Source organism: Microtus oregoni, unplaced genomic scaffold, assembly GCF_018167655.1.
Source record: "Microtus oregoni isolate MIOR12 unplaced genomic scaffold, Mior012 000010F_ref0000083, whole genome shotgun sequence".
NCBI classification, from domain to species: Eukaryota; Metazoa; Chordata; class Mammalia; order Rodentia; family Cricetidae; genus Microtus; species Microtus oregoni.
In genome coordinates this window covers 15,677,585-15,705,510 of record NW_024543069.1, presented here as the reverse complement: position 1 = coordinate 15,705,510, position 27,926 = coordinate 15,677,585, and the positions used below count along the sequence as shown (strand labels likewise).

Below are 27,926 nucleotides of genomic sequence, written 5' to 3'. Positions count from 1 at the left end.
TTATTGTAAATTAATTTGTCAATTCTTAATTAACAATATTAATGAGCAAGGATTTAATCTTGTGGTGCCTGTGCTGAAAACATTTCTCTTACTAAAAGAGCCCATACGTATCAGGTAATGTTGTCTTAAAGGTTTTGTCACTTCCCATACCAAAAACCTCATAATTTTGAAGCAAAAACTAAAGATTATTTGGCCTCTCCGTAAGGCCCATGACGAGCTACAGCAAATGCTCAGATACAGTAAGTAATATCACGACCAAACTCTAGTAAAGGTTTTCTTACAAGGCCACATATATGAGTAGACAAAGATTCAGTTGCTAAGTAGAAATAATTTTTAAAATAAAGTTTTTATTAATATTTGAGAATTTAAAACATGCCTACAATGTATCTTGGTCATATTTATCCCCACTTCCTTCCTTTAATACTTCCCAGACCCATACTCCCCTCCTCTATCCCCTCCTAACTTTCACTTCATTTATTATAACCTGAGTTCAATTTCTCTTGCCCATATGTAAATGGGTGTAGGACTATCCCTTGGAGCATGATCAACCTATCAGGGTCCTCCTCTTTAAAGAAAATTAACTTTCTTTCTCCCAGAATCCATCAACTGTCAATAACTCTTCAGCTAGGGATTGGGACTTGTGAACTTCTCTCCTCTTCAGGCTGGAGTGTTTATTGGCTCACTCTAATGCTAGATATAGTTTTTAAATGATATATTAATCTACAAAATATTCCAATATTATGAGAAATAATTTTATGCTTGATATGTAATTAATAACAAAATAAAAATACTACAAATTAAACAATTTCTTTTGACAATAGCATATTTTTATTTTAACTGCCATCAGCCAGTTCTATAACAATACTTTTGTGCTAAATTAGCAAGAAATAACCTCTAACTGTTTTTCCTTAAAAGCATAGAATGACATAAGCATCATAAACATCATCATTAAAAACGAGAATCAAATTAATATTTTGTTATTGTGAGTTTTCTATATTTAATTTCTAGAACTTGATGTTGATTAGAAAAGTACTTGAAATGAGTACAAAATTAATAAGATAGCATTACTGAGAGATATGGTATGAAGGAAATATAAAGGCAGATATTAACCAGATGGGCTTCTGTTATTAACTTTATAGAGAGTATGTGTTAAATATTCAACATCTCAGAAAAGTAATGGATGACATTGAGAGGAAGGAATTTTGAGTTTGAAAACAAGCCACATCATTCCAAATAAATCACCTTCGAGCTTTGTTTTCACCTTGAAATGGATTGTTAAGAACCTCCAAACTGCATGCATAATTGAAAAAGATGTTGACTTATGGATTTTCCTTTTCTATATTGCTCTACAGTTTGCAATCATTTTCTCTTTCCTAGAGTGTAGCCCTGAGAATAAAAAGCCTAATAAATAGACAAATACAGTAAAGCAAAGATGGACAAAGAAAGCAATTTGCCTCCTCTTCATACTTGTGAAATAAACTCAGTTAATGATTGTGAGGGCTATGATGAACGCTGGGAAAGTATTCAGTAATGGATAGATGAACAGATGACTGACTAGAACACACTTGTGTGCACTGGCCCTCCAACAAGTGTGATCACTTTTCAGTTTTGCCAAGGCTTGATATAAACTTCCCATTTAAATGATGAGAAGCTCATTCCCTTTATCTGGTCTAGAATTTTAAATCAGTAAATGAGTTCCTGACTTTCCTTGCTCAGCCGATCATCATGGTTTCACTTTGTGCTCTAACGCACCTGCAGAAGAAATCTCTGCTGAGTTTGAGGAATTGGAATTCACAAATAATAAGTTCACTTGAAAACAGATCATGCTCTGGTCCTGTTGTACTCCTCCAGTCAAATGTACACATGCAGGTTTAGGCTATCAACATTTCTGTAAGTTCTCTTTCCAACACATTTGACTCGTATGCATAGAAATACATGAAAGTCATTGAGTTGCATGTCAAGGAGACTGAAAAGATGTTTACAACATTTACATCTGGGAAGTAAATTCCACTAACTGTATATCCAGAGGGTAGATTATCCATCATTGTATATAATTTTTAAAATCTCTTTAAAAGGTCTTGCATTCTGCTCCCTGATCTAGGTGCACATCTGCTTCTTTGCCATCGATCTTTCCCGTGTAATCTACTGACAGCTGGGCTGGCGTCTCAGCTCCCTTTGTATTTATTTCTCAAGCAGAGGAATGTTTGGATACTCAGACATTTTACCACTTATTCTCTTCCAGGAGGCCTGGAGCAGGATCTCACCTTGTCTCAGAGAAGCTAATGGGTTCTTGTTAATAGCTTAAGAAAAAACTGAATTTTATTAATATCATTTTATTAATTTTATCACTTTCAATCCCCTCAATCTGACCTATCCTCAGAGTCATTCAAAGCACAGATTTTCTTCCAGGAATTCTCTTAAGCTTCTTCCCCAGGAATGATTTCAGAACTGCAGTTTTTTTATGTTTTTTATTTCATGTATATTAGTGTTCAGCCTGCACGTAGGTTTGTGTGCCAAGTGCAAACCTGGTACCCAGAGATGCAAGAAGAGAGGATTGGTTCCCTGGAATTAGAGTTGTAAACAGTTGTGAGCCACTATGTAGATGCTAGAACATAACCTAGGTTTTTTGGAAGAGCTACCAGTGCTCTTAAACAACCTAATTATCTCCCCAGACAGCAGAACTGTACTTTTAGAAACTAGAACAGTTAATTTCAGAGAGGCATCAACAGGATGAGAAAAGGTCTCTCTCTGTCCTTCCTATATGTTTTTGTTTACTGTAAATATCTAGAACAGATACTCGTAATTAAAAAAACATTCATGAGCTATTTACTACAATATGAGATGAATTCTGTTGATGTATACACTATCCTTTAAAATTTTGATAAGGTAGTTTCCAATTTCGATCATGAATGCCATTCTAATCAGTGCTCAATGCATCTCACAGAATGAGACTACATTCACCATGTTAACCTCAAACTAACACAGCCACAAAATACCATGACCCCAGAGCAACAGGCAGCTGCTTCTGAAGTAATAACCTGACAGGGAAGGTTGAGCCAGGTCATCACCCAGCTCTGCATGTCCCCTAAGACTCACGACTCTACTCATCCAGAACAGTCGACACTGTGGTGTTGTTAAGCTCACTGCTCACAGAAGCTGAGGTCAGCTGGATGCTCCTGTCTACAGTGGGGACTCTCCCACCAACAGTTTCATCAGTGTTCCTCTTTGGTCTCAGCAGAATAATGAAGCACTTGGGAAGAAATATGCAACCTAACAAGCCATAGCTGGATGCCAAAATGGCAAATAATTCCACAGCCACTTTGAATTTTCCTTTGGTGCTCAGGTACGCAGGGACAAAAGAGATCCAGACAATGAAAAAGACCAGCATTGCAAACGTGATGCATTTCCCTTCATAGTAGTTATCTGGCAGCTGGCGAGCCACAAACGTTGTAAGGAAACACAGTAAGGCCAGAAGGACATCAAACCCAAATATGGAGCACAAGAACTCTATAGAACCTTCATTGCATTCAAAGATGATCTTTACATTTTGAGGTTCAATGTTCTTGAACATCCTCGGAGGTTCCAATACCAAGTAAGCTGAGCATGCACCAATCTCCCCCAAAACACAGACCAGCACAATGAGTTTTCGAATAACGGGGTGCATGGATATAAGCCGAGTTTTGGATATGGAAATCCTGTAGGCAAAAAAGAGTGAAATAGTCTTTCCGAGAATGGAAGACAGACAGAGGCAAAAGCCTAGCGCCAGAGTGACCTGGCGGGCCATGCAGGACCAGTTCAGTGGCTTGCCTATGAAGAGCAAGGATGAGAGCACCGTGATGAGCAGAGACATCTGAATGAGGAAGCTCAGCTCCCGGTCATTGGCCTTCACCAATGGCGTGTGCCTGTGGATCACATACACCACGATGACTGCCAAGACCACGAGTGCCCCCAAGATGGAGAGGATGACAAGGGTGAACCCCAGGGCCTCCTCATAAGCGAGGAACTCCACCTCCTTTGGCACACACTTGTTCTTCTGTGCATTGGACCAGTCGTCTTCCCCACATGGGTCACATTCCCTTTGGCCTATTGGGAAAGAGCAGAGAATTGATTGCAAGAGAATCCATTTGTCTCTTTTAACTGTGAAGAGTTCAGGATAGTTAAAGACTTGAGTAAGGTGTGTGTGTGTGTGTGTGTGTGTGTGTGTGTGTGTGTGTGTGTACATACATGTGCATTTGGTGTGATCTTAAAATTAGTAATGGAAAAATGACCTTGTTGACTACACATTCTGTGATAGGTTGAGAGTTGTGTTTGATTTTAGGAATTGTGCAGTTCTCTCTAACCTCAGGGTTTATTGAATTGGTCGTTTCCCGCGATGTGCTTCTCTGTTTCTTTTTGATCTATGTATAAGGAAAGAGGAATGTGTCCTTATCAAACCCATAACTGTCCAGCAATGATAGTCACAGCTACTGAGGTGAGACAATCAAAAGGACTCAGACAATGTCTGTTAAATCCCTTGTGTTTTCATTCTCTTATTCAATATCCCCTTGTTGAGGAGAAGTGTGTATGTCCTCCATCAAATGTCCCCAACCCTAGATGCTCAGCTGAATGAGTGGTGAGGTTGAGGGTTAGGAACAAAAACAAAACCATCACCTCTGGTCCCTGAGGCTAAGAAGGACAAGTCTGTCTAAATGGAGGCTCTAAGAGGAAGCATTGGTGAACCAGAAAGAGCTACTTGAATGAGTTTATAGCAGATGAGGGGATGGGTCCACCCAATGCTAATTTAAAGCGAAAGACTGGTGTTTCCTTTCAGCCACGCTGACTCCCGGTGTGGACATCTCTGACGGAATTCTGGGTGGACACTGGGGTACCTGTTATCTAGGGAGTTCTGCAGGAGACAGGGTGCTTGTTTTCTAGTACTGACCATTTTATCCTTTTTACATGGTTACTCTTAAGGGACATGTGACAAAAGACAAGTGCACTTTTGTTTCTTTGACAGCAACAAAAAGAAATGTAAATAGTCCTGCTCCAACACACTTCACAAAACCAAGCTGCCTAAGTCCCCTCCAGAGAGCAGCAACTGAGTGAGCTGTTGCAGGAGCTCCTGCAGTAGAGCTGGGCACTGCATGTGCTCTCAGTGCACAGCACCTTAAGACAAGCGAGTGACTCATATCCAGCTGTCGTGGGTGCTGAGTCTATTTTAGGAACATGTAGTTTGAAGATTTTGAATTTAACCATATTTCACAGTTTACATATTTTGGTTGGTGTTTTCTTATGAGCTTCATAGCTTTAGGCCATTTTTTTGACTTCATAAGTTTGAAAACTAATATCCTCCTTTATTCATAATGCATATTAGAGAATTTTAGGTGTTTCTTGTGGATTTTTCTGACAACACTTTGTTATTCTAAGTACATTACCACTAATGAAAAAGTACATGTCTCTACCTTCTTTCTCTGACACATATCCATCAGCACATGGGATGCAATCAAAGCAGCAATGGGGTTTCCCGTAGAGAATCCCTTTCCTGGTCCCTGGAGGACACAGTTTTGTACATACTGAATCTGGAAGCTAGCAAAGAAAAAGACAGTAGGTATGTAATAAAGCCTTATTTGTGAAACCAAAAAAGTTCTCAATTGTATTTTCAGGGAGATGTTTGTCGTCTTTAGAAAGGAGATGAACCCAGGATAGTGAGCAAAGATACCAGATAAAGCATGAGAATAGGGAGAATCCAGAAAATTCTACTGAAGAACAGTCTTGTGGTTGACTCTGGAAATGTCAAACCAACTCTAGTGAGAGTTATTTGTATTCTTGGTGTTCAACCAAACTAATATCACATGAGATGCTGCAAATCAGACAATTTGCAAAGTCTGTTCCTGTTTTGATGAGACCTATGACCCCAATTACCATTGTCAGATCCCCAAAGATGTTTATTGTCAGTAGAACATCTCAAAATATCATTTATTATTTAGACACTGATCATAAGGGACTGGAAGAAAGGACGAAAAATAGGTCTGTTCCATGAGACAAATTGTGAAGATCAGAAGATAATCGAGAGGGCATAGCTTGGAATGTTTTCTTGCTATCTATATTTAGACATTTCAGTAGTAACTGCGACAAACCACAGAATCATTCAATAATCAATCAGGCTCATTTCACAAGCTCAGTCATTCAGAGCCTAGGGCTTTGTTGGAAGATCAGACCAAGATGCAAGGCAAGTTGGAATTAATGCCTTACGAATAAAGTGACTGTTTCTTGCTGTAGATTTTTTTTTTTTTGTAGCTTAGCCATTTCTGTTACAAATTTGGGAGTAATTTCTCATAGTTCAGCACTATTTGATCATTTTCTGAGCACAATCTTCCCTGTGCTTTTAGTGTTTACTCATTGAATCCCCTAGTTATGTGCGAATACAATTTCCCACTGGCAGGCCTCTGTTACTCTCTCCTATGTAAACGCAGGGATCTGCCTTTCTGAAATCATCTTTATTGACAGGCATTTGATCAGTGTTCTGGGTCCAGGCAAAAGCATTCCATTTAAGGCATTACCAAATATCCAGGGGCAAAGATTTACTAATGGCACAGGCTGTTGATTCCAAGCTGTTCAGATAGATAGAAAAAAATTACCATGCCCTGGTTTTACCTCACTTATAGATAAAGAAAGCAATGACCCAAAGCTAAGCTTGCATTAAAAGATTCCTAACTCCTCACGCTCACCTTCATCTCTGTTTATTGCTGATTTTAGTTCAGGAAATTTACTACTTGTGTCCTACTCTCAGAGACAGTAGGAGAAATAATTAATCATTTGTCCACAGCCCAGAGAGAGACATCTTTCCTACTGGTGCCACAGACCCACACCACCAACGATCAGAGAGACCGATAGGCATCAAACCCCAGATTTGATAATTTAGAGGTTTGCGTCTCATCTTTGTTTTAATCACGTAGAGCAAAAGGTGTAAAAGTCATATCTTAAAGTCCTTTAGAGTTTGTGACAATTGGTGAATATGCTAATAGATCAAGGGCTGTAGCTTGCTCTGTTTATTTACACAGGTTGCCTGGTCAATCAATACTCTCTATGCATGCTGGGAAAAATGTGATGTGCTGGGTTGAAAACACAATAATTGCCTCACTTGTGATTTTATTGAATGGAAAATTTTAAGTTCTTTATCTAACCACTTAAAAATGTAACGCAGCACGCTACTCTCCCCTTCTAGAATTCCTTGATGATAATCTCTTTATTAACCAACTTCCTTAAGCAGTTCATGAGATGGTCACTAAAGCACTCCTATCTTTGAGCTGACAGTCGTGGATTTGTGTAAATCCTTATCCGTCTTTTATGGTGCTAACAAATTCCACTTCTGGACCCTGCTTGGGCTGGGGCATTACTGGTTATAAGGGAATATAAACTAGAAACATTTGTAACAAAGTAGAACAATAAAAGAGACGTGCTGAAGAAGAATCACATGTGAGTTATTTTGTTTTCCCCTCAGATCAGTTTAGCAATTTTTCTTTCGGTGAGTGTATTGCCCTAGCTGGACCTGGAAGGGACTAAGGTACTAGTACCCCAAAGGACCCTGTTTAGTAACCAGAGGTCTCTTTATATTTTTATATTCGACATGGATGTATATATTGAAATTCAGCATAAATGTGACATATGTTAACCCATTATATATTAACCTGAGGAGATAATTATTTACTGGATGAATAAAATATGTTTCCTGAGCCAGGCATAGTGGCAGATTGAGATACATAGCAAGACCCCCAGGTCAAAAACAAACAAACAAACAAACAAACCAAAATCCTAGAAAATTTAAGCTAACCAAATCATATACTATTCAAGACATAGAATGCATTTTTAGTGCTATGGAAAATTTTAAACTTGCTTGAATTCCTATAAAACAACATCACTATATAGATATAACTTCAATTTAAACAGAGAAGATAAAAATAAAATTACTATGTTCTATTGAAACATTCTTAATATATCAGTACATACTAAATTTTGTTAAAATTCTCATGAATTTTAGTGTAACATGGATTCTTTAAATTCCAAATACACAAGAACAATATGGACAATCATCTGCTACACTAAGGAACTTGATTTGGAAGAAGGCAATAACGTTAGGTGCTTTACATATATTTAGTTCTAGATAAAATAAATTTCTTTCTATGTATGAATAAAATATATGGCCGATCAACTAACCCTTGAAGATTCAGTGTTCCAAAATAATGTTGAGTTCTTTGTAAGAACAAGTTCAAAACTTGATTCTTGGAATTTGTATTCTCCAACTTTGACAAAGGCGATTTCTCCAGCATTATCTATTTGCCAGTTAAGAATATCATAATGTCCAATTTCCAGATCCCCAGCTCTGTCAAACTGCATTTTTCTCCCATCATGGGAGGTAAATCCCAAACGCCTTAAATAAACCGTTAGCTGAGAAGGACAAGGGAGAAACAAAAGCAATGTATAAACATTTTGTTACTTAGAAAATAAATATTCATAAAGAAAGTAGATTTGAACACATATGTAATTACGGAATTCTATTTGTATTTGTTTGCTTTCCCTGTTTTTGTTACCAATTCTAGCCAAGGGTTGCAATTCAAACACAAAAAGTGATTGGCTAAATTGAGATGTGCTGTGCATGTAATATGCATACTGGATCATAAAGATGTAAAAAGAATGGAAATTCCCCCATTAATAATTTCACATTATTGTTTGAATATTATGATAACACATTAAATAATATTACTGGGTCAAATTATTTGTTTAATTTACTTTTACCTGTTTTTCTTTAACTTTGGTCACTGGAAATTTTAATTTGCCTCTGCTGTATATTAAAATTGAGTGGTTTTCTTAGAATAATGTAATATTATACTAAGGCTTAGCAGTATTATATCTCCATATTAAGAAACAGGAGATTGTTTAGAATATTTTTCATTCTCCTTACTCCAATTTCCCTATGTAAGGTTACAAAGTTCCACAACTATTTCCTTTCTTTGAAAAATCTCACAGCCTTCACAAAAAAATGGGCTGTAATGGCACATGCCTTTAATCCCAGCACTCAGGAGACAGAAGCGGGCGGATCTCTGTGAGTATAAGGCCAGTCTAGCTTACAAGAGCTACATCCATGGATGGCATGCTCTAAAGCTACAGAGAAACCCTGTCTTAAAAACCCCAAAAGAAAGTAGGGAAGAAAGAAAGAAAGAAAGAAAGGGATCTCTTTCTGAAGGAAAAAAAACAGCATATAATATAGACATGATGGGAAAAAGGGTGAATTGTTGAGTCTACTTTAAAACAAGCAATAGTCTCAAATATTTTAGTTTGGTGTGGATTTTTGTATATTGATACACACTGAAGGTTACTTTTTAAATAACATACTGTATATATGTTTCTATTCTTGTTTAAGATGTTGTACCTGTGCAACTCATTTAAAAATAGTATTTGAAAGCTATTTATGATAATAAAGAAAGACAGGTTAGTAGTTAGTCATCTATAACAATCAAACCTTATAGTTATGTTAGGTATGCCTTCAAGGTCAAACAGAGACATACTTTAAAGAGGTGAATGGTCTTCAAACACTTCCAAGACCTACAAAATATGTCATTTAAAATGTTTTAACAACATATGGATTTTGTTGTTATGAGATACATAACAGTGAGATACATCTGCTCCTGGCAGGAGTGATTTACTTCAAAAAAAGGTGTTGGGCATCAAAGAACTTCATATGGAGTTTGCTTTACCTGTGGCAAAGTTAGCTTCAACTGCTGATCTAATGCTGTCCAAACTGGACAAGGAGGACACAAAAGAAAGTGATTGCCAAACTTTGCCAAAATGAGGTAGGATAGTTCTTCAAAATTCTTGCTTCACAAAAATGTCTGTCAGATATTCTAGGCCTGAAGGCCCTAAATGGGTACTCCAATGTTGTAGAGGAACCTTCGACGACTGTCCAGGAAGTCAGCTGTTTCTGTCATTTCTATAGTTATGTTAGTCTCTGCACTTCATGCTTACCCAGGTAAATTATATCCTATTCAAGTCTTAATGGGGTTGAAGACCACATACTTATAGTAACAGTTTTCCTTGTTACCAAATTCAGGAAAGAAACTTACATAAGAGATATAAATCTTATAAGATTGTAAACATAAAAGCTTATGTTGTTCATCTAAGATGATGTTTTAAGGTCTAAAAGTATATTTTTAGGATGACAATAAATGTTATGGTAGGAAATGGTTTAGGTATAAAATTTTGGACTCACTAAGATAGGATTGATAATACAGTACTTCCTCTGAATTTGCCAAATACAAATGGACTAGATATTGTGAATGTAATTTTTACTCAATAATTTTTCTTATTGTATATAGTTTTACCATGTTAGAGTTAGAACCTTTATGTGTTCTATTTAGAGAAAAAGAGGGGAAGGCTATGGGATATTTGTATTCTGTGTGAATGTACATTACTGTAACTGGTAAAATAAAATGTCCACCTAAAGAACAGAATGTCAATGACTTTCAAGCCATGTCTGTTGGTAGGATAAGCTTGAAATATAAGTAGACTGTGCATTTTTTTGTTTTGTTAAACAAATATGTAATACTGACACATTTACTAGGCTTTCATATTTGTATATAATTCTGTACTTCAAAGACCTAACTTTTTTTTCACTTGTTGATGTATGGATCTATGGACAACCCTTGCTATAGACAACTACTGACTTTCATCTTGACACTATGTGATCTCTAGACCATCTTTAAAGCCTATTTCACTTGCAACAATTGCTTCTTTGAGCAAACTTAAATTTAGCATTTCGGTGTTCAGATAAGCTATAGTATCATCATTTAGCAGAAAACAGTATTCTTTATCTTGACAAATGACTTGCCAAATGAGACCTTTGACATCTATAAGATAATTTGATTTATCATTATGTATTCATCACAACAGTGATCATATTGGTCCACTTTGTTCTACTGTGACAATATCATACCCAAAGCAATTTTGGGGAAGAAGGAGTTATTTGGTTTACATTTCCAGATCCCAATCCACAGAAAGTAGGTTAAAAAGTGAAGGCAGGACCACAGAGGAGTGCTGCTCACTGGCTTGCTCTCTGGTGTATGATGAGCTACCTTTCTTATAAAGTCCAATCCCACCTGCCTAGAGATGGTGCCACTCAAAGTGAAGTGAGCCCTCCCACATCAATCATTAATCAAGACAAGCTCTTAGAGACACAGGGCAATATGATCCGAGACATTCTTCAGTGGAGTGTCCCTCTTCCCAGGTGATTCTAGGTTGTGCCAAGTTGATAATAAAACTCTTATTGGCATCCCCAGTATTCGGATCCTTCTTTGTTTCTAAGTTCCAAGTTAATAAATGGAAATGGCAAACTATACAGAAATAGCTCACACTAAAGCAGGGGCAGAGAATACACAAATGAAGCTGTAATGTTAGGAAATTTCAAATATGGGAAATTCTTAAAAATAGTGAACGGAATTTCAATAAAAGAACAAGAGCTGACACAAAGTGGCTTCCAGCAGTCAAATTTGTGAGCTCTTGGCAGAAAAATAATGCTCAGAATAGAAGTTTCCTTGGGTCTATCTTGATATCCAGAATCGGTACAGGAAAATAGAATTCAGATAATATGTGGATAGGATGAGGGAAATGGAAAATATAACTATTTTTTAAGCAGCAAAGGAAGAGGCATTTAGGGCAAGAATGGTTTTAAATGGATGGTTAAACTGGTGGGAGAAAATACGATGAAAAGCAAAAGATTTTTATAGCTGAAAAATATTCCCTAGCAAAATAATTACTGTGGTCATTGGGTCTGATTTTTGAGAGGGGGTCTTGCTCTATCTCTGGTGGATCTGCAACTCACAATGGAGCGACTGTTAGCATTGAACTCATGGCAATAATGTCTCAGATAGTATAGAAGGCATTAGTGGCCACACTTAACTCCCACGCAGTCACTATTTAAACAGAAGAGAAACATAGTATTTTCCTGGTGAGAAAAATGGTGATGTCATTTATGGATGCCCAGGAATCATCCTAAACTAGTGGGATGCATGTCTTCACCTAACATGAGCAGTATAACCTGAGATGGATTACAAGTCCATTATTGTATACAAGACACAGAATAAATGAAGAAGCCAGAGGCACAGAGTCATGTTTACTCCTAGGCACCTATAAATTCAGCTTCAATAAAAAACGAGAGACAATTTCTTTGTAAAAGGCATTATTATTATAATTTGTTTTATGGGACAGGGCTTATAATCATTAGCGAAAAACCTAATAATTTGCTAATAAATGAGAATGTTAAATGAACAATCAAGTTATTCAGCAAGTCATTATAGTAAGTTTGATGCATTTTAATGGTGTCAATTTGGCACAAAACTTTGATTTTTTCTTATTATATATGATATAAAATAACTTACGTCTGAGGGGTCATAGTCAGGTATATGTGAACATTTTATATATGTTTTTTCTTCTTCTGTTAGGTCACATCTGCTGAGACGATCCAGGGCGTAAGCCATAGCATACACAGCTTGTCTGACGTTGTTGGTGATTCTGAGCTGAGACACATCCAGATAGGTGTTTTTCAGGTCTTCCAGCTTCTCCTCTCCAGTGCAGAGCTGATCAGACATATCATACAACCTGTCTTCTTTGCCAGTCATATTCACTCTGTGGTCCACGTTGTAAGGCACACTGCTATTGGGCCAGGTACAGTTAAAAGCAGTTTGCCAGAATTCAATGGTCAGGATGTCATTTGGATCCTTGCTAGGGTGCACATCATTAAGAAACTCTTTCAGTCCTGGTATAACAGTTCTTGGGATTGCAAATCCAATAGTTCCGCCAAAATAGGGGAAGTACTCGGGCTTTGCAATGAGGGCAGAGGTAATCCAGGCTTCGCTGGCTATCCATGTCCTGTCAGTTATGTTATGATGAACCATCTCCAGCACAAAGGGGCTGAGGTCAATGTCAGAGGTAAAAAGCACAATGACTCTGGCCGTGGAACTCTTCAAAGCCTTGATGGCGTTTTGCATTTTCTCATTGGAGTAGACTTTGGGAATGGTTTCAGAGAAAGCAACACAGAGGTGGGCACTTTTCATTTTTTCCTTAAAAGTTTTTACTCCATATTTTCCATACTCGTCATCAGCTGCAATAGCACCTACCCAGACCCAACCAAAGTGTTGGATAAGATTCACCATGGCCTCAGACTGGATCTTATCACTGGGTATTGTGCGATAATAAGATGGAAACTGGAATTTGTCACTAAGAAGTGGGCAGGAAGAAGTATAGCCAATCTACAATTGAAAATATTTATAGCTGTTAGAAAGTCAAAGCCTAATTTGAATGACAGCTTCAAAAATTTCTGTGAGGGAAGTACTGAGTAGTTCTCTCTTGCCCTAACATCTTTCCATAGACAATCAGTTACTATGGGTGGGGACTATTCTGGTTAACACTTTGATTCCCCTCCCAACACAAAGTGTCAGGGCTACCATTTTTTTAAGACGAAGCCCACCAATGCACTAGTTTTCATGGGTGGGAGCACAGCATTGCCAGGGAAGCCATTTCTCTTTCCTTTATCCTCCTGGCCTTTGGTGACTCTTCTGAGTCAGGATATCTGGACTCTTCATCAGCTTTAGCATCTCACATGCAGAGAGGATGGACTGCATGCAAGTCTTTGGCTCTGTGCTCTCTCCTGCTCTCACCTCTGCTCCCTTACTTCCCTTCTGTTCTTCTTTCTTTCAGTGCACACTATGGCCTTGACTGAACAGAGTAACTAAGAGCCCCATCCCATTCTGTGTTGTCTCTGCAGCTTAGCCTCTTTGGATCTCATTGCCTTTGCAATAATTTCTATACATTATTTGCATTTTTCTTCCTTCCTTTTTTCTTTCCTTCCTTCCTTATTATTATTATTTTTTTTTGAGATAGGGTCTCTTTGTTTAGCCATGGCTGTCCTGGAACTTAATCTGTAGACCAGCTTGACCTTGATCTCACAGATATACTCCTGCCTCTGTGTCTTGAATGGCCGGGATTAAAGGCATGGGCTACCCCACCTGGGCACAGCATTTGTATTTTTTTTCTAAGCACATAGCACAGTATTTCAAGATACCTGAGGCATATCGGACAAGCCCAGAATTCTCGAAGAGGCAACTGACAAGAACGATCCCCCTGATCCAATAATGCCTACTAGATACTTTCCGGTGCTGTTTCTAATGTTGGGCTGGTATTCTTCCTGCCCCGTAAGAAAGGTGAAAGTACTCTCTATTGTTTTGGAGACGGTATAGCAGGTGTCAAAGATCTGATAGCCCAGAGTGTGGTTGGGCAAAATATCCTTCCTCTCGTTAATCTCCTTGATGGTGTGGATCATGGTTTTCATCCAGCGGAAACCCCGGAAATTAAACCTGGAAAGGAAAAGCTTTTGTGAGGCACTGGCCACTGGGGGAAGGGAATGGGTGGAGGTGAGGGTGAGGGTGATGTACTTTTCTGGAAAGGAGCCTCAGTTACATGAGTGCTGACAGCTTTTGCCGAAGCAGCAGGTTCTCAGTTGTCTGAAAATGTCAATTTTCATAAATAACATTACAATCTTAAAAGATCCAAGTATTAGCCATATCCAGACTTTTTTTTATAAGTGACCGTTTTATGTTTTCTTGCCATTTGTATAATATCTTCAAATTTCTGGTTCTTTTCAAAAATTGTTCTAGTCATAATTGTCTTTACCAAATGATACCTTAGAATATGCCTTCTCATGGGGTAGGGCACAATAGCATGATTTTTCTCTCCTTCTTGACTTATTTTCTTCTTACCATAGTTATAATGAAAAAATAGTTTTACAACATTAATACTTATGGCAGAAGTTACTAAAGCAGTATGTAAATTTTGTATACTATGACTCCAATTCCATCATGGAGCCTGCTGCTGAGAGGTGTTTAACTGTCTTCGTACTGTTCTCACATACAATCATAAATGTCAGCCTCCTAATTTTTATTCTGCAGCCACTAACAAGGGAAATATTCTCCTGAGGTCTATCGCCATATTGCTTTTAAGGCCTTCTGAATGAAATATCACCAAACTCCCCTCTTCCATACCCTCTTTTCACCTGAATTCTAGACATATTTTAACAAGATTGTGGGAAACAATTATTTGAGTAAGTGTTATTTTATTACCCTCAGTAGCTAGCTGTAGTAGCTAACTTTTTATCTCCGGCTTACCAAGTGTTTTAAATTCAACACCTAAAAGTAAATATCCGCATTCGCAATTTGAGATCTTCCTTCCTGCCTGAGTGTATGCACATTCTGACGTATGTGGAACAGAGATGTCAAGGTCACCTTTCTTTCTCTGTCATTCTCTGCCTTGTCTTCTGAGAGAGGGTCTCTCACTGAACCTGGATCGTGACTTGGCTAGCCCAGCTGGCCAGCAAGTCCTAGTGATCTTCCTGTCTCCCTGCTACCGAGCACTGGGATTATAGAATGGCCCCCACAACAAAAGTTTTTTGTGTGGTTTTTGGGGTTTCTGACTCAGTCCTCATTCTTGCAAGGCCAGGACTTTATCAAATGAGCCATCTTTCCTGGTCGGTCTATTTAATTCTTGTTTTGGCTTAGTTTTACTTTTCATTTAGTTCATACCTGTTGAGTTCCTCTGGTGTTGTATACTATAAATATAGTAACAAAGAGCCTGTTTTCAATTTCTTTACCCTGAAAATATTGATTTATGTAAGGAAAAGGGAAAGTATTCAAGCAAAGTGATGGAAAACAGCGATGGTAATAGAGGTCTGAACAATGAAATACAAATGAGCCAGCTGAGAGCAATGCCAAGGCTGGAAGGACAATAAAGAGGTGGGAGAGGGCTGCAGACAGACAGACAGACAGCATGAGGAGAGAGGGCTGCAGACAGACAGCAGACAGCTGGTGAAAAGTTAGCACAACCAGAGAAGGTGTCACATACAAGGATGGAAAGATCAGCATTTTTAGAAGGCAGAGCGAGGGAGGTAACACAGTAAAAGTAGCCAACAGAAGGGACCAGACACAAATATCTTTAGCATCCTGTGCCTTCCTTTACAAGTTCACACTGATGGCGTACTATAGCTCCAAACTCAGTGCAGCAGCGCCTTCCACAGTAGGACAGCATTTCATCTCAAGCTAGAAAAATCCCCACCTGCTTTGTGTCTGTAACTCCGCCTTTACCCTAGCCAAAGAAATAGTTATCTTTGGATGAAAGGATAAAAAATTTCTGGCCCAAACTGAATTATTTACAATAGCGAAAAACTAGAATAATCTTCCACGTCTAGTTGTGGTTCATCAGCTGTTTGGAAATATTGTCCATGATTCAAAAAAAACCTCAACTTTTGTAGAAAATAAACTTTCAGAAGTTCCAATAAAGATTGGAGACCAAATTAGGTCATGCAGTCCATGAAAGTCTAGTGTGGTCCACGATGATAGAAATCTAAAGATGGGAAAGCCGTGATGCAGCGATGGGCTGCTGCTATGACAACCGAGCAGCCCCTCAGTTCTTCTGGAGTCTTTGCCTCCCTGTGCGGATGGAAACAATCAGAGGGAGGAAGAAAGTGATGACTGCAGACTCATCACAGACTTTTCACTTTGTCAACAACAGCACGGAAGATGGCTCCTTCCAGTAACGACTCGAACACAACACATGGAATAAAGGGAAAGGAGCTGTGATTGCTAGTGATGAAAAACTTCAATACGTGTCTATAGGCATAATGACCACGCAGCATCAGGGGAAAGCCTGATGTAGGAGGTAGTATGTCCAAAATAAACAGCACTTGTGATTTTTTAATACTAATTAAAATTATGTATTTGTTCTTTAAAAGATCCAGAAAGTGATATAAAAAATGCAAATTTTGGGGTTGGAATTGTAGATAATTGTTTCATATTCCTTTTAATTTTTGGCATATTTCATATCTGAAGTCCCCCTTCTCTCCCTCTCCGTGTGTGTGTGTGTGTGTGTGTGTGTGTGTGAGAGAGAGAGAGAGAGAGAGAGAGAGAGAGAGAGAGAACAATACAGCAGAAGAAACAGAAGTTTTCTGCAGATCAGAATCTTGGGATGAACTTTGCCTCAGAAACAAACCACACTGCACACTTGAACTTGAGTTTGGAACAATTAACAGTGATTGTTACTGTTACTGTGCAGCTGCAGCCACAGTCTGCAACATCTGTGCTTCTCAAACCTCAGGGTCTTCTGAAATTGTGGACTCTGTTCAGCAGATGAGGGATGCTATCCCTGAGCCTATGTGTCTAACAAGCTTTTAGATGCTGCTGCTACTGGCCCACAGAGAACACTCTGAGGAGTAACTTTCTGAGGCAAACACACAACCTCTCCCCCTATGTAATCTGAGATAAAGGTAGAATCAGAGAACTTCACCTAAAATCCAGGGTCCATGCCAAACACGCTTCTCCAGCCACCCAAATTAATGTGAAGAAAAGATTAAACAATGGCTTACCCTTCACACCAGGCTGATATGGGTTCCCCGTCAGGATCTTCTACTGGGATGGTCCTGGAGTGAATAGGAAACAGTCCTCCAATAACAACTGAGTGGTTTTTGGCTTCTACATAGCCAGTCAAATTAAACTTGCCCAGCAACCTGCATTTCCCACTCTGGTCTTCATCTTGAGCATGTAATTCAACCCATAAAAATCAAGCACCTCTTTCTGCTAACCATTTTAGTATGGCAAGTTTGAGGATAACGAGTGTTGAAATCACCCACGTTTGAAGGAAGCACCTTGATGGAGTGTGTGTGTGTGTGTGTGTGTGTGTGTGTTCCTCAACCCAGTGGCCCGATTGCTGCTCCTTGCTGCATAATTCCACGTCCTTGTCACAGATCTTTCAATCACTTGCAATTTATGGATCTGGACTAGGAGCTGAGCAACCGTGTGAGAAGAGACACCTGAGTATTCTGTGTGCTTTGCACTGATAATGACAGAATCATGGGATTCAGTGTGAAAGTTTTTTTTTTTAATTTGTAGAAACTCTTCTAGTTTAGCATTGTTCTTCATCGAGTCTCCCTGCAACCAACTCTGTGGTCTTCTCTACCCCAAAGATGTGAAAAAGTATCTTTTTTCATCATAAAGTACCAAAAGAGGGGACAGCAGGGCAAGCTTACTCTTTCAGCTGAAGAACAACTGAATAGAAAATTGGAATAGAAGACTGCAAGTCAAACTTGTGTTCTGTCATTTTTATTAGTTTGATGGTAAGAAAGTCACACGGTTTCTGTGCCACAGCAACCTCGTCAATGGCTAAGCTACCTTAGAACAATTCTGTTCAGCCCTGGCAAATGTGCGTACAAGGTAGGCACTCTGCTACTGGCCCCACCTCCAGCCACTTCTGTTGCCCTTCTGCTAGGCCCCACTCAAAGACAAATCTCTTCTTTTTAGATCAATTCGTCTCAATCCATCAATTCCCAGTCTCTTAGTCATCCCCTCTGCTCCTTCTAAACACGCCCCAATCCTTAGAATTCAGTTTATAGTGCGTAGTCAGAGTAAAATTCAGCACAAATTTTTGGATCATGGAAAATGTACAGAACATTTGATTGCATAGTTTTACTCCAAAGAACATTTCAAGTAACCAGCAGAGATCTAAAAACAAAAGATAAACGAACAACAACAACAACAACAACAACAAAAAAAACCCTTGATGTATAAGTTTTACTTCTAACACTTAAGTCTGTAATAAGCTAAAAGCACTGCATAGGGAATCTAGAATCAGGTCTGTCTTAGTCACCTGATGGGGTATGGGGTCCTGGAGACCACGTTCCTGAAAGAATTCACTGGCCAAAGAGAATCCCCAATGCAATTCAAGCGAGAATAACAGATATCAGCTAGAGGGGTCAAGGCCAGCAGGAAAACACGGCCCATAGAATCAGCTAAGCAGGGCCCACAGAGCCTCACAGAGACTGAACCATGGAGACTGCAGGGTTCTGCGCTAGGCCGTCTGCATACAGTCTGTGGCTGTTTAGCTTGGGGTTTTTCTGGGAGTCCTAAGGGTGGCAGTGGGGTGTCTCTGACCCTTCTGCCTGCTCCTGGGACACTTCCTCCCACCAGGTTGCCCCATTCTGCCATCTTATGGGGATTTGTACCTAGTTTTATTGTATCTTACTGCACCCTTTCTGGTTGATATCCCTGGGTGTCCTGCTTTGTTATGAGAGGAAATGGAAGAACAGTAAATCTGGGGGAGAGGGGATGTGTGGAAGGGACCTGGGAGGAGTGGGGGGAGGGGAGGCCCTGGTCAGGATGTATTATATGAGATATTGAAAGAAGGAAGAAAGAAAGAAAGAAAGAAAGAAGGGAAGGAAAGAAGGAAGGAAGGAAAGACGGAAGGAGAAAATAACAGTTAACAAACAGCATTTAGCATTCCAAATTTCTACGATTTACCAGTATTTTATATTTCTCCTCTACATAATGTCTTTAAAATGTTAAAAGGAGCCACTGTGAAATAGAAATCAAAAAGGGAGTTTCATTCTTCCTATTGTTTTTTATAGTTAATTGTCTTTGTATTTCCATACTCATTCAATCAATGTTCACATATCACACTGGATGACTATTTTAAGAGTGAAAATTTTAACTGTTCCATATTTCTCTGTATTTTCTCATAGACTATGAGAAAATTGTTTCTATTTCTCTAACAGAAGGAAATATGCCACTGAAAGAAATCCCTTCTCATTTTTTTTCAACTGTGACCATTCCATGCTGTTTTTTCTTTTTCTTTATTATGTTTTACATACTAACCACAGTTTCCCCTCCCTCCTCTTCTAAGTCCCCTTCCCCACCTCCTTCTAGCCCTCCATCCTATCCACTCCTCCTCTCTCTCCATTCAGATGGGATAGGCTCTCCCTTGGATATCAACAAAGCATGGCATATCAAGTTGAGGTAGGATCAAGCTTTCCTCCCCTCTGCATCAAGGCCTAAGAAGGCATCCCACCATAGGGAATAGGTTCAAAAAACCAGCTCCTGCATCAGGGACAGGTTCTGGTCCCATTTCTGGGGGCCTCACAGAAGGCCAAGCTGCACAACTGTCATCGAGATGTAGAAGGCTTAGCTGGGTTCCATCCGACTCCCTAGCTGTCCTTCCAGAGTCCCTGTGCTGCCACAAGTTCAGGTCAGCTGTGTTTGTGGGATTTCCTGTTATGATCTTGACCACCACCACGCTTCCCCACCCCTGCCCTGCTCATATAATCCTTTCATCCTTTCTTCAACTGGACTCTGGGAGCTCTGCCCAGTGCTTGGCTGTGGATCTCTGCATCTGCTTCCATCAGTTACTGGATAAAGGCTCTATGATGACAATTAGGGTAGTTACCAATCTGATTACAGGGGAAGGCCAATCCAGTTACTCTCTCTACTATTCCTAGGAGTCTTAGCTGGGGTCATCCTTATGGGTTCCTGGGAGTTTCCTTGGTATCAGGATTTGCCCTCACCCCATAATTGCCCCCGTATCAAGATATGTCTTTCATTACTCTCTCCTTCCATCCCACCTCATCTCAAACATCCTGATCCGCACCCTCCCTGATTAACTACACCCACCTCTCCACCCCCATTTACCCAGGGCATCTCATCTAGTTCCTCTTCTCAGGGAGGTTGATGTGTACTCTTGTTACCTAGGGAAGCTCCTGGTTACCTAGCTTCTCTTGGACTGAGGACTGTAGCCTGGTTATGCTTTGCTTTACATTTAATATCCACTTAAAAGTGAGTACATACCGTGTTTGTCTTTCTGGGTCTGGGTTACCTCACTCAGGATGATATTTTTTAGTTTCATCTATTTGCCTGCAAATTTCATTTTTCTTTTTTATGGTGAGTGATAGTCCATTGTGTAGATATACCACATTTTCTATATCCATTCTTCAGCTGAAAAGAATCTAGGTTGTTTCCAGTTCTTGATATTGCAAATAATGCTGCTATAAACATAGCTGAGCAATTGTCCTTGTGGTATGGTTGAGCATCCTTTGGATATATGCCCAAGTGTGCTATTGCTGGGTCTTGAGATACATTGATTCCCAGTTCTCTGAGAAATCGTCATAATGATTTCCAAAATGGCTGTACATGTTTTCACTCCCTAGCAGTGGAGGAATGTTCCCCTTACTCTCCATCTTCTCCCACATAGGCTATCAATAGCGTTTTTGTTCTTGGCCATTCTGACAGGCGGAAGAAGGTATCTCAGAGTCACTTGGATTTGCATTTCCCTAATAGTTGAGGATGCCGAACATGTCTTTAATTGTGTCTTGGCCACTCAAGATCCTTCTGTTTAAATCTGTTCTCCATTTTTCATGGGATAATTTGGTATTTTGATGTCTAGTTTCTTGAGTTCTTTATATAAGTTGGCTATCAGTCCTCTGTCATGTGGAACTGGTGAAGAGCTTCTCCCATTCTGTAGGCTGTCATTGTCATTTTGTCTGGTTGACTGTGTCTTTGGCCTTACAGAAGCTTCTCAGTTTCAGGAGGCCCCATTTATTAATTGTCGATCTCAGTGTCTGTGCTATTTGTGTTATATTTAGGAAGTTGTCTCCTGTGCCCATGCATTCAAGGCTACTTCCCACTTTCTCTTCTATCAGTTTCGGTGTAACTGGATTTATGTTGAGGTCTTTGATCTCTTTGGACTTGAGTTTTGTGCAGGGCAATAGATATGGATCTAATTGCATTCTTCTACATGTCGACATCCAGTTATGCCAGCACCACTTGTTGAAGATGCTTTCTTTTCCCCATTGCATATTTTTGGCTTCTTTGTCAAATATTAGGTGTTCATAGGTGTATGGACTAATGTTGGAGTCTTTCATTCAATTCCATTGATCCACCTGTCTATTTTGTGCCAATATCAAGCTGTTTTCATTACTATAGCTCTATATTAGAGCTTGAAGTCAGGAATGATGATGATACCTCCAGAAGTTTCTTTATTGTGTGGGGTTGTTTAGCTACCCTAAGTTTTTGTTTTGCCATATGAGATTGAATATTGTTCCTTTGAGATCTGTGAAAATTTGTTGAGATTTTGAGAGGAATTGCATTGAATCTGTAGACTGATTTTGGCAAGATTGCCATCTTTGCTATGTTAGTTCTACTGATCCATGAGCATGGGCAATCTTTCCATTTTCAAGTATCTTTTCCAATTTTTTTTCTTCAAAGACATAAAAATTTTTGTCATATAGGTCTTTCACTTGTTTGGTTAGATTAACCTCAACATATTTTATGTTATTTATTGCTATTGTAATGGGTATTGCTTCTCTGATTTATTTTTCAGTCCATTTATAATTTGTATATAGGAGGGCTACTGATTCTTTGAGTTAATCTTGTATCCAGCCATGTTACTGAAGGTGTTTATCAGTTGTAGGAGTTCCCTGGTAGAATTTTGGGGGTCACTTATGTATACTATCATATCATATACAAACAGTGAAAGTTTCTGCTTTTGTTGTTTTGTTGCCCTAGTTAGAACCTCAAGTACTATATGAAATAGATATGGAGAGAGTGGATATCCTGTCTTGTCCCTGATTTTAGTGGAATCTCTTTGAGTTTCTCTCTATTTGATTTGATGCTTGCTGTCGGTTTCCTGTATATTGCCTTTATTTATGTTCCTTGTATCTTGTATCCTTGCTCCCTCTAGAACCTTTATCATGAAGGGGTGTCGGATTTTGTCAAAGTTTTTTTTCAGTGTTTAATGAGATGATCATATGATTTTTTTTCTTTCAATTTGTTTATATGCTGGATTTCGTTAACAGATTTTCATTGTTGAACCATCCCTGCATCTCTGGGATGACGCTGACTTGATCATGGCAGATGATTTTTTGATGTGTTCTTGCATTCGATTTGCCAGTATTTTATTGAGTATTTTTCTATCAAGGTTCATGAGTGAGATTGGTCTGTAATTCTCTTTCTTTGCTCCATCTTTTCTTTATAGGGTGACTATAGCCTCATAAAAAATGTGGCTATGTTCCTTCTGTTTTTAGTGTGTGGAACAATTTGAGAAGTATAGATAATCAGCCCTTCTTTAAAGTTCTGGTAGAATTCTGCACTGAAAGCATGTGGTTGGACCTGAGCTCTTTTTTTTTTTTTTTTTTTGGTTTGGAGATTTTAAATGACTGTTTCTATTTCTTTATGGGTTATAAATCTATTTAAATTGTTTATCTGGTCTCGATTTAATTTTGGCAGGTAGAAACTATCAAGAAAGTTGTCCATTTCTTTTAGATTTTCCAATTTTGTGGAGTACAGGTTTTCATAGTATGGCCTCATGATTCTCTGTGTATCCTCAGAGTCTGTTGTTATGTTCCCCTTTTTTGTTTCTGATTTTGTTAATTTGGATATTATCTCTCCACTTTTTTTTTTTTTTTTTTTTTGGTTTTTCGAGACAGGGTTTCTCTGTGGCTTTGGAGCCTGTCCTCGAACTAGCTCTTGTAGACCAGGCTGGTCTCGAACTCACAGAGATCCGCCTGCCTCTGCCTCCCAAGTGCTGAGATTAAAGGCGTGCGCCACCATTGCCCGGCTATCTCTCCACTTTTTGATTAGTTTGAATAAGGGTTTATCTATCTTGTTGATTTTATCAAAGAACCAACTCTTTGTTTTATTAATTCCTTGTATTGTTCTCTTTGTTTCAATTTTATTCATTTCAGCCCTCCTGGGTATTTTTTTTTTGTTAGAGCCTTCAGGTGTGCTATTAAAACACTTGTGTTAGATATCTTCAGATCTTTTTGTAGGCACTTAGTGCTATGAACTTTCCTCTTAGCACCGCTTTCATTGTATCCTTTGACTTTCTTTAAGGGATTTATTGATTTCTTCCATTTTTTTGTTTGTCTTTTCATAACTTCATTAAGGGAGTTTTTCGTTTTCTTTTTTACAGCCTATATCATCTTTAAGAAGCAAATTTAAAATTCATTTTCTTGTGTTTCAGCTGCATTGGCATATTCAGGTTTTGCTGTTGTAGTGTAACTATGGTGATGCCATATTTCTCTTTTGGTTGTTGAATGTGTTCTTATACCGGCCTTTACTTATCTTCTCTTCCAACTGGTATAGCTTATGCCTGTACCTCTTCTTGTAACTGGTGTGCTTTGCACCTGAGCCTATGTAGTCTGCTGTTTTCCCAAATGGTAGTTTGCCCCTGTACCTATGTGGGGATGCAAGGGAGGGCTGGCCAGGGGTAGCATGTTCAGGTGTGTGCAGTTAGGTAGAAGAGTAGGTCTTGGCTGGACAGCATCCAGAGGTGGCAGAGGTGGAAGCACAGCCTACAGGTAGGTATCTCACCTGCTTGCAGTCTAGAGGGTACCGTCAAGCTTTACTCTCTGAAATCTCAGACTGTTGGGGGAGATCCTGTCTCTATGAATTCTCAGACTGAACAGGTGAGATACTCTCTCTAGAAAATTTTCAGACTAAATGTCCTTCTTCTCATTTTTAAATAAAATTCTTCCACACATGCTCCTCCAGCTGTAACCCCACCATGCACATGTTTCTCACATGATACCATTAGGATCACCAGTCACCTGGACCACACCTCGCCATGATGCCCATTGCCTTCACTGCACATGTTTCTCACATGATACCATTAGGATCACCAGTCACCTGGACCACACCTTGATGTGGGATTCCCCTCTGTACGCCATGAATACCATTGGCTAATAAAGGACTGCTTTAGACCTATAGCAGGGCAGAACAGAACTAGGTGGGGAAAGCTAGGAGGTAGGCTGGGAGAAAGGAGGCAGAGTCAGAGTGGGGCCATGTAGCCCCACTGGAGACATGCCAGAACTTTAGTCGGTAAGCCACAGCCACGTGGCGATACAAAGATTAATGGAGATGGGTGAAATTAATAAGTTAGAGTTAGCCAATAAGAAGCTATGGTCAATGGGCCAAGCAGTGATTTAATTAATACAGTATCTGTGTGGTTATTTAGGGTCTGAACTTCCAACAACACCTCACCATGATGCCCACCTTCAGAGTACTCCTGCCTTGACCCAGTGTCTAGGGAGTCTTCACCTTCCAATGTGTGGGTGTTTCATATTGTCTCCCCTTGTACTTTCAAGATGTTGCTGACAAAACTTAGTGAATAGATAGATTCTTTCAGGACTTGCTCCCTAGATGCCCTTCAGAGTTTGGCTTCATGTAACAAATTATTGCACGGGGTGAGTGACCACTCCTCACTGCTGACAGTATGGGAATCCCTTCCGAGTTTTTGGGCTTACTCCAGTTTTCTTGGCATGCTTCAGAATGATTCCTCACTCCTGCTTGTTCTCCTCTTCTTGCCAGAAGGCAGCTGTTTCTGAGCAATTACCCCTTGGTTGCCAAGGATACCCCTTGGCAATGGTATGTTTATCACCCACAGTGAATGTCCTAATCCTCTCAGGAAATGCTGTCCTAGAGCCATAAAATTATCAGTATATATTATGTTAAGTTATATTATTATTTTAAAACTAGTATTTTATACATTCAAATGTTCTGTTTGTTTCTTAGTCTTCCTCTAGGTTAGGAATTATTTTCCGGGGAAGAACCTTCTTCCGTGTGCACCGGCATCTGGAATCCTGTTGTGGAATCATCAGAACACTAACTAGTATGTTTTTTTTAGGGCTACACTGGCTGCATCCGCTAAATGCAAAGAAAGAAAAGCAAAGGTGACAAAGAGCCACCTTGTGCTCTCAGAGGGTGGGGTCTTGGGAAAAGCACACTGATGGCTGCTCAATGTCTCATTTCCCAGCACAAGTCCTCAGGTGACTGCTTTTGGTTTTCTTTATTTCACGAGTGAAGAGGCATGTGCTCACATGGCTAATACACACTGAAATACAGACACAAAGGCACCTTCCTGGTTTAGATGCCTGAAAGAAAGAACATGAATGAAGTCTAGGATGGTAGATTCTCTTCACTAGCTGGCCCTTTTTTCCTCTCTTTGATCTCAACCCTTTATCCCATAGCAGGGCTCTTTATACTAGAATCTTGTTTTGTTTCTCAACTCTGAGGATCCTAAAGAGTCAGGAATTCTCTGGTTGTGGGTGAATATTTCCAAGACTCAAACTCAGTGGCACACTACCACAAATGCAGCCCAAGTGGGAAGTCATTTTATTTCCTTTCAAGGTAGGATTGTTTCTTTCACTGTATTTTGAACTTAGGTTCAAGAATCCGTGACTCAGGCCATGTGAATATTGGCGCAAATGGCCATGGGTGTTTAATTGTACATGATACACATAGCCTTTTGGGTCCAAGATGCAACTTATGCTCTTTTTTCATTCTCTGCTGGGTTCCATCCCTGCAGATCTTTAAGGGCTCTGGTAAAGGTCAGGCTGTCCTTTAGGAATAGTGACAGGTTTTGTCCTGACTTGTCTTTGCCTCTAAGCCAGGAAAACACCTGAGCCCAAATTACTTTCATCAACACAGACAAAGAATATTCAAAGGTTTGACTACCCACAGCTTGTCAGATGTTACATGTCTTTTACCTTTCCCCAACACCATTACTTCAGATGTTTGGCCGTTGTGAATTCCACTTAATATTTGTGTGATGCCAGTGTATGCATGGACACACCAATCTTCATCTTGTTTCCTATGCAGAACTGTCCGAATCAGTAGGGAAATGAACACTTACCCAGTTATGCGTGTTCAGGGTGCTCATTTCTTTTTGGATATCTATCAGGCTGTCTTCTGGTCTAAGTCATTCCATATTGGTGCCAAACAATGCTCTTTCAGACTTTGCTTTGCCCCCAAGAGACTCCATTTTCCAAGCAGTGTTTTGATCCTATTTGAGAGTGGAGGATATCTGTGTGTCTAGGTGGACGCTGCTACAGAGAAGAGCATGGAAATGGTTGGTTTGGGAAAGCAGCTAGTACAAAATTAACCTTTAGGAATGAGCTTTATTAAGAGAGAGGGGCTTGCAACTTTGGGAGCCATAACCAGGTGGTCAAGGACCTGAGACTAACCAGGGATGTCGGAGAAATCCAATTGTTCTGCTACAGGAATGCAGCTATACAATCACACATTGACACTCTGCTATACCCATAGATGAGTGTCTCACTAAGAGAAGCTTCCTCTTGGAAGTACACGGAAACTCACACAGTGATCCACAACTGGCCAGTGTGCAGAAAGTGAGAGACCTTGGAACACTCAGTTCTCAATGGTTGTTTCCATCAAGTCCCTCCCCTTAGGGCTCAGGGAGATATGTGGATGATGAAGCAGAAAATTCTAAGAGCCAGTGTGGATGGAAGACACCAGGGAAACAGTGCCCTGATTACTTTGATGGGCCCAGTGATGTCTTCACGGACGAGGGGGCTACTATACAGGAGCCAGCGTGACTCAACATGACTGGGATGCTCCAGCCTCTAAGTGAAGCCAGGAAAGTGGCTCCTCAAGGCTTCTAGGAGGTGGATCACCCCGCACTTTGGCCCAAATTCAGTCGACCTGAGTTAGACTTAACAGTTTTCAGAAGTGTAACAGCATGAGTCTGTTTTCTTTTAAGATAGTGATAGAAATGTGTTTAAAGTAGCAGACAGTAAGATAGTGATGGGTTGGAAATAACCTAAAACCCGACAATAGGAGCTGAAATAACCTGGAAATCCAAAAGTAGGGGTTAATTATAAATGTCTCCAGGACAGAATTGCTGATAAATCTCCTTTCTAATCTTTTCTTCTTTGCCTTCTTTCTTTCCTTTCCTCCTTTTTCTTTTCTTTTCTTTTTTCTTTCTCTCTTTCTTTCTTCCTTCCTTTCTTTCTTCTTCTTTCTTTCTCTTTCCTTTCTTCTTTCTTCCTCCCTACTTTCTTTCCTCCCTTCCTCCCCCTCTCTCTTTCTTTCTTTTTCAGAGGTGAGGTGACAGCCCAAAGCCCTGTGTCTTATGACTCAATTGGATCTAATTTGACATTGATATTTACAAAATTGGTAAAACTATTTGAACCACCAGTTGTTCCAAAGCTTTGGGGCAGAAAGAAGGGTCTCTCTCTCCCTCTCTGTCTGTCTCTGTCTCTGTCTCTGTCTCTCTCTCTCTCTCTCTCTCTC

The 27,926-nt window shown here is 39.6% G+C and overlaps 1 protein-coding gene across 1 annotated transcript; it reads right to left on the bottom strand.

The window, feature by feature from the left end:
• Positions 1 to 3,100: 3,100 nt before the first annotated feature.
• LOC121452945 (vomeronasal type-2 receptor 1-like) lies at positions 3,101 to 14,371 on the bottom strand. The gene is made up of 5 exons (XM_041659368.1): positions 14,090 to 14,371; positions 12,408 to 13,277; positions 8,194 to 8,424; positions 5,442 to 5,565; positions 3,101 to 4,083 (listed from the first exon to the last, which is right to left on the bottom strand). The coding sequence occupies exons 1-5, from the start codon at positions 14,354 to 14,356 to the stop codon at positions 3,101 to 3,103; spliced, it is 2,475 nt and encodes an 824-aa protein (XP_041515302.1). The 5' UTR covers positions 14,357 to 14,371.
• Between the last annotated feature and the right edge of the window lie 13,555 nt (positions 14,372 to 27,926).